The sequence below is a fragment of the Mauremys mutica genome, chromosome 19, assembly GCF_020497125.1.
Source record: "Mauremys mutica isolate MM-2020 ecotype Southern chromosome 19, ASM2049712v1, whole genome shotgun sequence".
Lineage (NCBI taxonomy): Eukaryota > Metazoa > Chordata > Testudines > Geoemydidae > Mauremys > Mauremys mutica.
The window spans coordinates 6,873,627-6,889,029 of record NC_059090.1 but is presented as its reverse complement, the minus strand read 5'-3'; the positions used below and the strand labels follow the sequence as shown (position 1 = coordinate 6,889,029).

At 49.5% G+C, this 15,403-nt stretch overlaps 1 protein-coding gene across 6 annotated transcripts in view; it reads right to left on the bottom strand.

The window, feature by feature from the left end:
- Nucleotides 1–5,018: 5,018 nt before the first annotated feature.
- LIG3 (DNA ligase 3) overlaps nucleotides 5,019–15,403 on the bottom strand; it is a 32,999-nt gene continuing 22,614 nt past the window's right edge. For 5 of the 6 annotated variants that reach the window (XM_044994117.1, XM_044994116.1, XM_044994118.1 and 2 more), the window contains 7 exons: nucleotides 14,671–14,794; nucleotides 14,120–14,262; nucleotides 12,021–12,095; nucleotides 10,444–10,590; nucleotides 9,359–9,533; nucleotides 8,853–8,947; nucleotides 5,019–5,601 (listed from right to left, as the gene is read on the bottom strand). In XM_044994117.1, coding sequence (XP_044850052.1) covers nucleotides 5,368–5,601; nucleotides 8,853–8,947; nucleotides 9,359–9,533; nucleotides 10,444–10,590; nucleotides 12,021–12,095; nucleotides 14,120–14,262; nucleotides 14,671–14,794 — 993 coding nt within the window. In that variant the 3' untranslated portion in view covers nucleotides 5,019–5,367. Of the gene's footprint in view, nucleotides 5,602–6,839; nucleotides 7,896–8,852; nucleotides 8,948–9,358; nucleotides 9,534–10,443; nucleotides 10,591–12,020; nucleotides 12,096–14,119; nucleotides 14,263–14,670; nucleotides 14,795–15,403 lie in introns of all 6 variants that reach the window. The other variant, XR_006574427.1, reaches the window with a different exon arrangement.

Here is a 15,403-nt window from a genome sequence, read left to right as displayed (position 1 = left end):
CTTTAAAAGAGCCCAAGGAAACTGGTTCATAATCCAAAGGAATATACTGATATGAACTAAACTGTATCCAAGTGCTTTATGTACATTGTACACTTGTTCAAATATTTTGAAAGTTAATGTTCTACTTGAAATGGCTTCTATTATATTCTTTAAATCCTAGTTTCAACAACTAGTTTTGGTACAGAGTTCTGCTTTATAATTTTATAATAAAGTGAAAATTTGATTTATCCAACTAGCTCAGTTTTCTGAGTGTCTTTTTGGGAGCAGTAGAGGGAGGGGCAGAGATGTTTGATTTACTTATGGTTTTGAAGTTTAAAAGATAAGGATAAGCATGAAACAAAATACCACTATGCTGTGTAGTATAAGAACTTGAATATAATGTAAATTCATCACCAAGCTCCTGTTTCCCTGACCCAGCCAGAAGCTATTCTTCCTCAAAAGTCTGAGGAGGAAAAGAGAAAACTCAACTCTCAACCGTATTCTTAACCTTTATAGCAAAGTAGTCACCATCAACTGCCATTGAAGTCAATAGGACTTGAAAATGGCCAAAGGCTGATCACCCTCATATTACATATTTGATGCAGGTCTGTGTAAATATTGACAAGAGCCACCACAACAGCAGCAAAGCAATTTGTAACCAACATGCAAAGTCAAACTACATCTGAAAATGAGCAAGGAAATTCAAATAAAAACCATACAGCAATAGGCCTCACCAGCAGATTTCTGAAGTAATTTTGAGTGGCTGGCTAAATTGATTCCAAGAAGCCTGTTGGAACAGGAAGAAACCGGTGTGTTTCCTTACAATTCCTGAGCAAGGTTAACATGTCTTGGGCTAAGTTTATCAAATTGCTTTATTTACCCAAGAGCTGAGTGGCAGTGGGAAATGCACATGCTCACACACCTGACTACCAGATCCATTAGACCAGGGGTTCTTAAATCAGGGGTCAGGACCCCTGAGGGTCACAAGGTTATTACATGGGGGGGGTCATGAGCTGTCAGCCTCCACCCCAAACCCTGCTTTGCCTCCAGCATTTATAATGGTGTTAAATATATTAAAGTGTTTAATTGATAAGGGGGGCACACTCAGAGGCTTGCTGTGAAAGGGGGCCCCAGTACAAAAGTTTGAGAACCACTGCATTAGCCCATCTCTAAGATGACCTTTTGAGAGGCAGTTTGGTTAGTCCACATCCAATGGAACTATACTTCAGACAAACCTCTGAACACTGCCTCACTTGAGGTAGAAACTACAAATCCGCCTGTGGATTAGAGTAACGTTCCTCGACACCAGCAAGCCAGAGATCTCTGGTTTATGCTAGAATGGAAAAGTCCTTAAGTTAGAGACAATGTCTTGAGAAGCAAGTTATTACAAAATTAGCGGGGTGGAGTGGCCATCCCACCACATCTACATGCTTCCACAATTTTCTTTATAATAGGCCTAGGAAAATCTTCAGTGAAACAAATACAATTTTCCTTATAGTACCTTATTTAAATGCTGCCATGAGTGTGAAACAGTCCAGTCCAAACCTTGGGAGCTGAGTGTCCTTCCCTGGGCTAAAGACCTCATTACCCTGCTATGATAGAGAAACACCATGGTGCCTTCACTGCTCTGCATTACAGGAGCTAGAGGTTGAGGGGAGAGCATGGAGGCTTCATGTTATACAAGGTGGGGCAGGGGAGAAGATGCATGTGCTGCTTCACACACCCTGGCACTAGGAGCATAAACATGTTATCACTTTAACCTGACCCAGCAGCTGCAGGTTTGGCTCTTGCGAGCCAGCTTTGCTTGTAACACACTAGGACTATCACAACAGTATTGTGGCAACTTTACAATAAGGCACTTGGACTCCAAAATCCATGATTTTTTACTTTCAAAGTTATCAAACCTCCATTAAATACCCATCTATTTCTCTGCAACCCTATTTTCTAGCCGAGTCCCACCCCCAGGCCATACATGAGGGAACTGATGGGCAAGGTCCCCTGGGAGAATAACATGATGGGGAAAGGAGTCGAGGAAAGCTGGCTGTATTTCAAAGAAACCTTATTGAGGTTGCAGGAACAAACCATCCTGATGTGTAGGAAGAAAAGTAAATATGGCAGGCGACCAGCTTGGCTTAACAGTGAAATCCTTGCTCGTCTTAAACACAAAAGAACAGCTTACAAGAAGTGGAAGATTGGACAAATAACCAGGGAGGAGTATAAAAGTATTGTTCAGGCATGCAGGTGTGAAATCAGGAAGGCCAAATCACACTTGGAGTTGCAGCTAGCCGGAGATGTTAGGAGTAACAAGAAGGGTTTCTTTAGGTATGTTAGCAACAGGAAGAAAGTCAAGGAAAGTGTGGGCCCCTTGCTGAATGAGGGAGGGAACCTAGTGACAGAGGATGTGGAGAAAGCTAGTGTACTCAATGCTTTTTTTGCCTCTGTCTTCACAGACAAGGTCAGCTCCCAGACAGCTGCACTCTGCAGCACGGTATGGGGAGGAGGTGACCAGCTCTCTGTGGAGAAAGAAGTAGTTCGGGGCTATTTAGGAAAGCTGGACGAGCACAAGTCCATGGGGCCGGATGCGCTGCATCCGAGGGTGCTAAAGGAGTTGGCCGATGAGATTGCAGAGCCATTGGCCATTATCTTTGAAAAATCATGGCGATCGGGGGAGGTCCCGGATGACTGGAAAAAAGCTAATGTAGTGCCCATCTTTAAAAAAGGGAAGAAGGAAGATCCAGGGAACTACAGGCCAGTCAGTCTCACCTCAGTCCCTGGAAAAATCATGGAACAGGTCCTCAAGGAATCAATCCTGAACCACTTAAAGGAGGGGAAAGTGATCAGGAACAGTCAGCATGGCTTCACCAAGGGCAAGTCATGCCTGACTAACCTAATTGCCTTCTATGACGAGATAACCGGCTCTGTGGATGAGGGGAAAGCAGTGGATGTGCTATTTCTGGACTTTAGCAAAGCTTTTGATACAGTCTCCCACAGTATTCTTGCCAGCAAGTTAAAGAAGTATGGGCTGGATGAATGGACGGTAAGGTGGATAGAAAACTGGCTAGATGGTCGGGCTCAACAGGTAGTGATCAATGGTTCCATGTCTAGCTGGCAGCCGGTATCAAGTGGAGTGCCCCAAGGGTCGGTGCTGGGGCCGGTTTTATTCAATATCTTCATTAACAAACTGGAGGATGGTGTGGACTGCACCCTTAGCAAGTTTGCAGATGACACTAAACTGGGAGGAGTGGTTGATACGCTGGAGGGTAGGGCTAGGATACAGAGGGACCTAGACAAATTAGAGGATTGGGCCAAAAGAAATATGATGAGGTTCAACAAGGACAAGTGCAGAGTCCTGCACTTAGGACAGAAGAATCCCAGGCATTGCTACAGACTAGGGACCGAATGGCTGGGCAGCAGTTCTGCAGAAAAGGACCTAGGGGTTACGGTGGACAAAAAGCTGAATATGAGTCAACAGTGTGCCCTTGTTGCCAAGAAGGCTAATGGCATTTTGGGTTGTATAAGTAGGGGCATTTCCAGCAGATTGAGGGATGTGATCATTCCCCTCTACTCAGCACTAGTGAGGCCTCATTTGGAATACTGTGTCCAGTTTTGGGCCCCACACTACAAGAAGGATGTGGATAAATTGAGAGAGTCCAGCAGAGGGCAACAAAAATGATTAGGGGGCTGGAGCACATGACATTATGAGGAGAGGCTGAGGGAACTGGGATTGTTTAGTCTGCAGAAGAGAAGAATGAGGGGGGATTTGATAGCTGCTTTCAACTACCTGAAAGGGGGTTCCAAAGAGGATGGATCTAGACTGTTCTCAGTGGTAGAAGATGACAGAACAAGGAGTAATGGTCTCAAGTTGCAGAGGGGGAGGTTTAGGTTGGATATTAGGAAAAACTTTTTCACTAGTAGGGTGGTGAAGAACTGGAATGGGTTACCTAGGGAGGTAGTGAAATCTCCTTCCTTAGAGGTTTTTAAGGTCAGGCTTGACAAAGCCCTGGCTGGGATGATTTAGTTGGGTTTGGTCCTGCTTTGAGCAGGGGGTTGGACTAGATACCTCCTGAGGTCCCTTCCAACCCTGAGATTCTATGATTCTATGAGTTGTCTATTCATAAAGTTTAGTGTCATGGAATAGACTGCAGCAAACAACTCCTCCCAAGTTTCGCTCCTTGTAATCTAAACAGCAGCCAAGAGATCAGATTACCTCTACATGGCACTGATGTGACCGACTACTACTGGAACGGTCTGGTGTTCATACTTCAAGGAGGTTAAAAAACAGAAGGGGGTTCAGAGAAGAGCCATGAGAATAGGAAAAGACTGGAAAATATTCTGGGTCTTGATGGGGATCCTGGTGTCTGTTTAGCAGAATCTTCTCTTTTAAGGGATGACTTGATCACAATCTGTAAGTACCTACATGAGAAACAAAACTTGAGATGGAGCTCTTCAGTCTAGCACACCAAAGTATAGCAAGATTCCACACACATTCAGACTGGAAATGAGGCACAAATCTTTACAGTGAGGGTAATTAACCATTGACACAACTTACCCAAAGCTGTGGTGGATTCTCCACTACTGGCCCCTTTAAAGACTAAGTATTTTCTAAAACCCATTCGGACACATTAATTCAGGGAAACCCTATGCTCTGTTATATGGTCACAGTGGTCTCTTCTAGCTTTACAATCAATCAATTCCAGAAATTAGCTCTTCACTAACCTTTGACTCCAGCAGCCTGGAAAAGAATATCTTGGTGACACAAACACTTAACGGAAGTTCATTTGGCCCAGTTTTAAAATTAAACAGGGTCTAAACTGTTTCTGGATGCTGACCAATAGCTTTGATTGTTAAAACAGATTAGCCAGCAACAGTCTTAAAATAAACCCCAGGAGAAAATACCATTTATACTGCTTGGTAGAGTTTAGACTAGCCTTCCTTTGTTTGAATTATAGTAGTGCAGCAAGTTCATACTGGTAATAGGAAGTTATACACTGCCAGGGTTTGTCTTCTGTTCAGATACAGAACAGCATGAGACGAATATCTGTCCTTACCGGAAAGGAGACGACACTGTATAGTTTTTATTTATAAAAATACCCAAACTTTAGAACAAAACAGATGAAACCAGCACCTAGATCGAATGGATGGGTTCAAATGATGGAGAGAGAGAGAACGGATTCCAAGGGTGCCACCTTTTAGTGAGATCTCTGAATTCATTCCAGCTGGCACTGATACAAATCAAAGTGGCTGCTATGGATCCTTAGAACCCAGCTGTGAGGCTCCAGCCATTTGACAGATTGCAGCCTTTCTTCCACCTGCCTAGTCTCTGCTGTTCCCTTCGGGAGTTCCTTCCTAGAGCTCAGCAGTGTTGGGCCAGGCAGCTGCCTAGAGTTTTTAACAGGGGGCCACTAGCCTCCGTTTCCGGATACACTCCCAGATCCAGTCAGGAGACACACGTTTGGCTCCAGGGGTCTCATCAACGTCCCCTATTACGTGTGTTGCTGAGGCGGTGTCGAACTCTTGCACAAGGTCTCCGTCATACGCCACAAAGTACCGGCGGATTTTGCTGAAGTCCTCCACGGATGGCGGTAGGTACAGCTTCACCCCTGTAAATATGTCCAGCAGCGTCTGCAAATTGTGGGGAAATAGAAAAAAGCTGGTGAGGCGAAATAAGAATGGGAAAGAGACTAGAGTGGGCTGGGTGCTTTACTAGATTAAGCGGTCTTCAGGCATGGACAGCTACCGCTGAAGGGGGCTGACGGAGGTCTTTGGGTGCTACTGCAACACAAATAAGGATGAAGCTTATTTAATAAAAGCTTTGGGAACAGAGACTTACTTTCCTCAATGCTGAAAACGTTCAGTGTTGTTTCAAATGGGACCTCCAAATCAAAGGGGCTCGCCCGGCAGGAAGCACGCTGAGGCAGCAAGATGCCCCCGAACCCAGATGGGTAGGAAGCACAGGGCCTTGCCTTCTATGCTGCCGCTGTGCAGTGGGAACGCTGCAGCAGGACAAGTGACAGCTCTTCCGAGACATGTAGTGGTGGATTTGCAGGTGGTGCTGTAGGTAGGGGTTTATAGGGCCAACCCCTTACCCCCACTCTGCAGCAATGCCTGCTAAGAACCCAGCAGGACTCCCCAAGCTGACACTGTCAGACTGAACAAACGCCCTCCAGTGCCCCAATCGCAGTTCTTTGAAAGTATTCAGCAGGTTTCAAGTGCAGAGTCCTGTGAGCTCAGAAGAGGTGGCTGCAAACCAAGAGGATCCTGTTCTAATCCCAGTTCAGAGGCCGTCTTACCTTTGTAAATCCCTCACTCTTTGGGCTTCAGTTAATCCATCTGCACTGGGTGTCACACACACACACACACACTCCTGGGAAAGTTGGATGCTGCAACTGAACTGTACGGCCATAGCTAAGTGCCTTACTAAGAGCTACAGGGCCGCTGTATTAGCCCTCTAGCCGGCTGCTCTCAGGGCCCAGTGACCAAAACAAGCCTGCTGCGGAGATGCCCAGTGACTTCGGCAGTTGGTGTTTTTCAGTTTATCTAGTGCAGCACGGTAGCCCTCAGAGTTAGCACTTGCTATTCACATCAGGAGTGTTCCAGCTGACCCAAACCCAGGGACTGTTTTCCCTGCATCTGGTCCCTCCCTGACCCACAGCTCGTACAGGGGCTTTGCCATTTCTCTCCATGCAGAGGCCACAAAGCTTACACCTTCCTCAAAGAGCTCAGCAGGGCCAGCACAGTCTGCTACAGGAGCCAGCGCACTTGCTCGTTAAAGGGTTTACTGCAGATTGGCACAGCAAAGCCCAGTTTTTCCAGCCCCGGTTCCTCATCTACTGTGTCATGTGACAGCTCCTTGTCCTCACCTGCACGTTCCTGATCAGCTCTGCCTGCGTCTCCTGTCGTACTAGCCCCCCTGCCAGCCTCCACTGCCAGGCTGGCCAGGCAGCTCACGGGTGGCTACGCTTTCTTCCGCACCGTGCTCTCCGCCTGGAACGCCTCCCCAAACTGATCCATGACGCCATCTCTCTCCTGCAGACCCACCTGGCAGTCACCCAACTAGTGGCTAGGGCTGAAGATCAGTCGATTTATTTAAAACCCCCAAACTCTACAAGCCTTTCAAGTGCCTAGGCCGTGTGACTTTATCCTCCCAATGATGAGTCACTTACATAAGCTGCACAGGTCACTAGTTAATGCAGAAACTGGAATGGCCCAGAAGCTTCATACTGCAGGACATAATGTGATCCCCAGCTGGGATCAGGACAGACAATTCCTCCCCTCTGCACACCGACTGCTTCCACACACAGCACTGCACCAACGACCAGGTGCAATAAGAGTAGCCGTGCCCTCCGTCACGGCATCTAGTCCAGCCCGCTGCTGGAGTCAGGACGATGGGCCCCGAGCTGCTCCGGGATGACAAGCCCCGTTATCTCAGCCACTCTGTACTCAGTGTGAAAGGAGGGGGAGGAGACAGAGGCTCGGTCGGAGGAGCTTGCTGCTACCATTTCTGCTTTTACATTTCACTGAACTCCGGTTCTCAGACTGGCTTACAACCGATCCAGTGGGCAAATACTGAGTCATCACTGCTTTGCTCAGGATGGAGGGCAGAGGCGGACAGAGAATGCACACTGCGTAACGGACACCACCTGGAAGAGAGCCAAGCTCCTGAATGAGCCAACGTGCCTGCTCACTGCATCTACCAGAAGCCTCAGTAATTTTCTGCAAACCCAGCTGCAGTGCAACACATCGGCGGGCTCTTTCGCAACAGAAAAATCCAGTCAGTTTCCTTCAGTCTTTAATGACTAGCTAACGAGCTGCTCTACGAGGGTGGCTGGAAAAAGCTCTAGCTCTTCTACCATGCTGATCTGCTAGCACCTTCCTGGGTGCCCAGCTCTCCTGCTGGTTCTCTCTCCATGTCTGCTCTGCAACAACAAACAACAGCCCCTCTGAGCAGCAGTTCTGCTTGCACCCAGTCTGCTTCCTAGCCGAGGCTTGGCTCTGCATGAGCTGGCGGTACGAGGCCCCAGCTCCTCTGGAGTAACTCACAGCACATTCCCATTCACCCTTCCTCATGGCTTCTTCCCCACCCTACTGGCTTCTCCAGAAGACTGAACGTTCCTCCTCCTAGCCTGAAGGGTCTGTTGGCTTGGCCCAGAGATTGGATATGGTTCTGGCAGATCATCCTCCACTGGGTGCAGTGGCCAAGAGCAGCCTGATGCTCAGGTTGAGGCAGGGAGGCTTGAAGCACCCACCTCCACATGCTAGGCCTCACAGACTGCAGCTTGGCAACCCTTGTTTTCCAGACAGCCGGCTGCAGCCATGCCGGGGAATATGTCCCAAAGCAACGGACTCCACTCTGCTGCTCCCTGGAGCCCACTGTACTGTGCGGAGAGTGAGCAGATCCCGCAATGCTGAGTTAGAGGAAGCGCCTCCCTTCCCTCCCAATCGCTGGATCAACTGCACAGGAGGCCGCTCTGGAGCCTAATCTCCGTGGGGTGGGGGTCTGGGTCTCCACAGCTCCTTGGCTGGATGGAAGGTGGAAAAGCTGGCAGTGAACCAATAATGATAGCGCCCCCACTTGGCAGTGGCATGTCCAGGCCAACCCTTAGCCCTTCTCCCCAGGGCATGGCTGGCTATTGCTGGCTGATTTACTGGTCACCTGAGAATACTACTGTTACCCAAGGTTCAGGGGAAGGTTACATCAGGCCCATAGACTCCAGTATGGCAGACACCATAGCAGCCTAGCTACCCCCTGCACAGCACATGGCCTCTGCTTCAGATTTGTTCTGGAACATTAATGCACCTTAGTTTTCCTTGTCTCTCTACTGCCCTGCAGCTCCCGCACTGGTCTGAAGCCATCCCCACCCAGCCGTCAGTACCTTCTTTCTGTTGTCATCCAGCTCAGCTGCTTTCCGTTTCTCCCCTCGCTTCTCCTCCGCCTTCTTCTGGGGGGACCGACCAACTGCTTTGCTGCCTGTCAACAGGAATGGCCTGGATTAGTGCATTTTGCAGAGACGGGTGTGTTTTAAAGCAGGTTTGGCTGCACAGATGGAGAGAGGAGAATAAGTTCCCTGCTCTAATCACTGTATCTTGGAGTGTTTTTATTATTTACCAGTTTGTCTCAATACTGGGCTGTAGCACCACATCAGCCTGGCTTCCACCTCCTCTCAGCCCCAGTGAGCCTCAGAGCCACAGTCATTCACTTGACGTGAATTGCAATGCCCCAACCACAGGCGCTCACACCTCTGCACAGTGCGACTGACACCAACGTTAGGTACAGGGTGCTGCAACACATACACCAGTGTTAGCTGAAGGTAAATGAAAGCCCAGCCACCAAACCCAAATCCCCAGAGGCCCTTACACTCTGGGGAGGGCACCCTCTTACCTTCTGGCTTCTTGGCTTTTGCAGGAGACTTGCTTGGGGGGGTCTTAGCAATTTTGTGGGGTGTGGAAGACCTCGAATTTCCCTCATTCTCGCCACTGCTGCTGGCTGTGGACCCCTCCTCCTCTGCTACAACGATATTGAAATCGGACTTCTCCTTGGAGAGCTGGTACAGCTCCTGTCCCGCAAGGAAACAGATACTGCCTGTTAGCCACAGTGAAATTCCCTGACATCAGATGTGAAATGCCCAGAGACACAAGCGATAAACCAGGCACCCCCTAGGGCTCCTCTCTCCAGCACCTCCCCTCTGAAGCCCTTTCCTCACGCTCTCCACATCCTCCACCCTCTCCACACAAGACACTAGGAGAACTTAAAGGGTCATGATTAAACACCAAATGACAACGGTGAGGCTGAGAACAGCTGACTGGTGAAGGCAACCAAGAACCCATTTCAATCAGTCAAGGACGTGACAGGTACAAGGACGCAGTCAGGTTGTGCCCGGCGAGTGTGGTTCAGGCTCTTGGCAGACTGCCATTCCGACCTTGCTGTCACACTATGATCACCCCTCCCTTACAGTCAATTCCCAGATGTCTCCCCATCCTTTATTGGGCATTGGTAGAATGTGGTAAGACTGGCAGAACTCAGAGGTTGGAGACTTTCCAGAAAAAAGTCTTCCTCCCACATCCTGGTTGTTACAAGAGCTAATGCAATGCGTTGCCAAATATTTCCCAACGGTGCATAAACGCTCTAGTAACTTGTATCCGAAAGCCTATTGCTGTCCGGTATTATTATTAATCACATTTATTACACTAGTGCTTAAGAACCAACCAAGAATGGGGCCCCACGGTGCTAGGTGCTGTACAAACAGAAGCACATGGTCCCTGCCCCGAAGAGCTTACAATCTAAATAACCAAACCGATCTCAGAAGCAGAGCAAAAGTGCAGCCTGCCACCACAAACACCACTTCCAGCAGATGTCTTTGTGCACACGATGCAATCAGAATTTGCCTGTAACTTTATGAAAGGGTTTCCCTTCGGCTTGATGATGTCCTTACTATGCTACACCTGTGAACAGATGACAAGTCTCACCTTGAGCTGAGGGAGGTTGGTGGCCGTCTTCCAGTCTTTGTCATCTCGGATCCGGGTGCAGCGAGGGAAGCGGATGGAGATCCCATCTGCAGTGTGGGCTTCTGCTTTAGAGAACTCAGCACCTGTGATCTCCCACACTGGGGCTTTCTAGACAGAGAATATTGGAGATCCATCAGCAAGAAAGCCCAACATTATTTTCCTTTGTAACCCTCTCTCTCATCTACTAATTGAATGCATGTCTGAGCCCCCCATCCCTTTCACTGCAAGAGATTAGGCCAAACTGAGCTAAATACACACAAATTAATCCTTTGAGTGTTGCCGTTAGATCTTCTACCAAACACCTACAGGCAGCTATAAATAGTAACTGTTGTGTTTTCAATTATATGACCAGAAGTATCACAGATTGTGTGCATGTGTGTCAACTTTGAGATAATATAACAGATATGCGTGGCACTGAAGCTGTCTGCAAAATTATGGAGTGATAGTAGATATTTAAAGTTGCAATTCAATTTTCACAAGCCATTTAACTTAGTAAAGTTCCTTTCTGTCTGACATTTCATGTGAGGTCCCTCACCAGGATGGATTTGTTGGGAAAAGTGAGTTTGCTAGGATCAGGTGTTTCAGAGAAACAGGATTTTTCCAGAAGTAAATGAGTCCTCTTCTAAAGTAGTGGTTTTCAAGTTTTTCTGGTGACCCAGTTGAAGAAAATTGTTGATGCCCACGACCCAAAAGGAGCTGGGGATGAGGGGTTTGGGGTCTGAGAGGGGGTTCTGGGCTGGGGATGCCAGCTCTGGGGTGGGGCTGAGGGATTTGGGGTGCAGGAGGGGGCTCTAGGTTTGGGGGGACTCAGGACTGGGGCACAGGAGCGGGGCACGGGCTTACCTCGGGCGGCTCCTGGTCAGCAGTGCAGCAGGGGTGCTAAGGCACGCTTCCTGCTGTCCTGGCAGTGCAGACTGAAGCGGCCAGCAGCAGGTCTGGCGCGGAGGCGCACAAATGGCCCCGTGGGGCTCTTGCCTGCAGGCACTGCCCCCCACCCAACTCCCATTGGCCGCGTGCGAAGCCGGTGCTCAGGGCGGGGGCAGCATGGAGCCCTGTGGCCCCCCTGCCTAGGAGCCAGACCTGCTGCTGGCCACTTCTGGGCACAGTGCGGTGTCAGAACAGGTAGGGATTAGCCTGCCTTAGCTGGGCAGCACCGCTGATGGGACTTTTAATGACCTGGCTGGCGATGCTGACTAGAGCTGCCGCGACCCAGTGCCTTCCATTCCATGACCCAGTACTGAGTTGCAACCCGCAGTTTGAAAACCACTGCTCTAAAGGTTTCTGTCAATTCCTCTCTTAATAGCAGCTTGGGCTGGAAACCTCAATTTTAAAAAATTTAAATCTTAGATGAGGCTTGATGCACCGGAATATTTTTCCCAAGAAAGGCTGCAAATGCGACATTGAGAACTTGTGCTTCCTCTCAGAGTCCCACCGCAGAAACTACTCTGTGGCATAGAAAACTGCTACCTTTACTAAGAGATTAGTGCATTGCCTCATGCCAACCCTGGAAAGCCTGATCTGTCCGTGGAAGCACTTGCCTTTGGGTCTGGAACAATGAAGTCTGGATAATAGATCTTGTTAATTTTCAGCCAGCTTGGAATTTTACTGGGATCCTAGAAGGCCAAGAGGACAGGATCAAACATAGGAAGGGTGATTATTACAACAACAATATACCTGATAAGACACAAACCTGCAAATACGTGTTGAAGGGGACGTTAGCCCTTACCCTGGTTCTTGGCACGCAGGCAGAAAGCAGAAGAGCAGAAGTCCGAAGAGCAGGCAGTGCCATGTTTAGTGGGGATAAGCAGGCAAGGATATCCATAGCTCTGCACACCGGCAGAGCCTTTTCCTCCCAGGGTCCCCCTTTTCCCCTTCCTTAGGGGGCATAATTCTACCTGCAGTGCACGCCCTTGGTCCTGCCCCTTACAGTTTATGGTCATGGTTTATTTTGAAGGGTCTTGGGGCTTTGGCACCACCTCTTTTGTATCCCATGAGAGGGGTAAGGAGTGAGGTTGTGCTTCGGTCAGAGACAAGCATTTCTTTGGCCTTTCAGTGTCTCTTATACCTCCCGCCCCAACCCTCCTTGCCCCTCCCGACTGGTTGCTTGACCTTATCTCAGGAGAGGAGTTTGAGGCAGGACTGTCCTTCAAGAGTGCGTTGGTATATTACACTCCCATTCTGCCCAGCAACACTGTCTCTCTTACCCCACCCCCACAAATCTGCTTGTGGGCAGATGTAGCAGTGTCTTTGTTCACACGTATTAGTAAGAATATAAAAATATCAAAAATCAAATGGGTACACAACACACAAAATTCTATCTCAGGCAAATATACAGGCCTGAATACGACATCACCATCACTAACACCTGGTAGATTAGCAACAGCTCACTGCATCTCTGCACAAGGGATCTCTACCATTAAGAGGCCAAGATACTCCCTCATGCCCCAGGAAAGCAGGTATTGGGAGGCAGTGCATCCCTTAGATCTGCAGCAACCCCTCTGCTGATTTGGGAGACTTGGCTTCCATCTATATGTTCATCCCATGTGAAAATTAAGTGTTTCCCCAAATGGTTTTAACTCGTTATAAACAGATTTGAGTCTACGCAGATGTGCCAGGCAAAATGAATTCTCAACCTTCTAAAATGCTCCAAGCCCAATATTTGCAGACTTGATATTTAAAATTCTGCACCTAGATGACACTTAAAGTGACCTGAGAGATTGGATTTAGGCAGAGGTGGGCAAACTACGGCCCGTGGGCCGGATCTGGCCCCTCAGGGCTTTGGATCTGGCCCGTGGTGCTGCCGGCACCACATCCCTGCAGCCCCCGTGTTTGAGGGTGGGGGGGAAAGAGGGCTCCATGCGTTGCCCTTGCCTCCAGGCACCACCCCCCACAGCTCCCACTGGCCGGGGAACCTGGAGGTGCGGCAAGGGCCCTCCGCGTGTGCCCCTCCCCCCAGGGGTTGCAGCACTTCTGGGAGCAGCAGGGGGCCAGTGATAGGGCAGGCATGCAGGGAGCCTGCCCCGGCCCCGGTGCGCGCTGCTGCCACCCCTCCTGTACCTCACCCCCCCAACCCCCTGCCCTAAGCCCCCTGCTTGCACCCTGCACCCCTGTGCACCGCAACCCCCTGCCCTGAGCCCCCTTGTACACCTCTCACCCCAACCCCCTGCCCTGAGCACCTTCCCGAGCCCCTTCTGCACCCCAACCCCCTTCCGAGCCCCCTCATGCACCCCACACCCCTCCTCTGCCCCAATCCCTTGCCCTGAGCCCCTTCCTGCACACCACACCCCCTCCCACACTCCGCACTCCCTCCCTCCCGCACCCCAACCCCCTGCCCTGGCCCTGCATACAATTTCCCCACCCCGATGTGGTCCTCAGCCCAAAAAGTTTGCCCACCCCTGGATTTAGGTGTCAAAGGCACTTGCATTTGAAAGTTGTGGTCTCAGCGTTTGTGAAGCAACGCTCCCATCTAGTGGCTAGTGAGGTTAAGCACAGCAAATCACACAAACCGCCCTTTGCGGCTTCTCATCGGAATGTCCAGTAGCCTAAATGGGAACTGAACAGCAAGTAGCCTCACACACTGAGCTTGGATCCAAACAGAAGATGTGCCCTCCCACGCACATGCCAGAGCCCCCCTCACCTTGCTGATCTTCACCATGTCCAGCTCCTTCTGCAGCCGCGCCAGGGTGGCATCATCGTGCCCGCCAGCGCACTTTGTCACCGTGCACCATTTCTGGCTCTTGGGGTCATAGCAGCCCATGAGGAAAATGGACATCATCCCACCTGGAACAGGGAGCAGGGGGTTTCGGCATCAGAGTGCCAGGAGGAGCCCACCACTTCACGGCACACAAAGAGCCATCAAGCTGAACAGTGGTTCCCTGTCTCTGTGATCCTTGGGACTTTAGGCTTGTGACAGGATTCCAGCCAGGCAACCCCCCACCCACAAAACTTAACAATGAGCATCTGTCCATTGGGCCACAGTGCAGCAGCTGCCAACTCATCCGGCTGTGCACAATCTAGCCCACAATGGAGCTTGGCTGCTAGCTGTATTATGGGTTACAACACAAACACACAGTAAGTGGCAGGCAATAGCTAGTACAGCCAGTTGCCTGGAAATCAGTGAGCCAGAGATTTTTCTCCCACCTGAAGCATAGGCAAGTTATCGCCTCACGTTACTTCGAGGAGACACACCTTTACTGCCTTGTCCATAGAAAGCTCCCAGAACCACCAGGTCTGCCGTGTCAGCCATGGCACCTTCATTCAGATAGTCCTTTTTCACTTTTAGCCAGTGACGTTTACCGGGCTCATACGTACTCTGCAAATAAGCAAGAGCGCTGAATCAGAAAGGAGCCCATTCAGATTTCTGTGGGGAACCATTTAAAAAAGTGGCCCAAGACTTTGATCTGTACTTGATCAGTGTTTCCACGACCAGTCCGTGGACTAGGCTGGTCCCCGAGAGCTCCTTGACACAATTTAGGAATGCAGCAAGTCAGTCCCTGGTATCAGAAAGGCTGAGAAAACACTGTACTAGAGTACTTCAGTACTCCAGTTCACAAGGAAAGGTTTAGACTAAGGCTTCCTTGTTCGTGAAAACAGCACCTACCAAAATCCAGGGTGACATGACACTTCAAAAACAGGCTAATAATAAATAAGTGCCACATAGTGTTTTCATCCATAGGTCTCAAATCACTTTCAAGGGAGATAAAGTAAAGAGGGGAGGGATAGCTCAGTGGTTTGAGCATTGGCCTGCTAAACCCAGGGTTGTGAGTTCAATCCTTGAGGGGGCCACTTAGGGAATCTGGGGCAGAAATTGGTCCTGCTAGTGAAGGCAGGAGGCTGGACTCAATGACCTTTCAAGGTCCCTTCCAGTTCTAGGAGATTATATAATTGGAGATATACCATATATTTATATATCATTATCCCC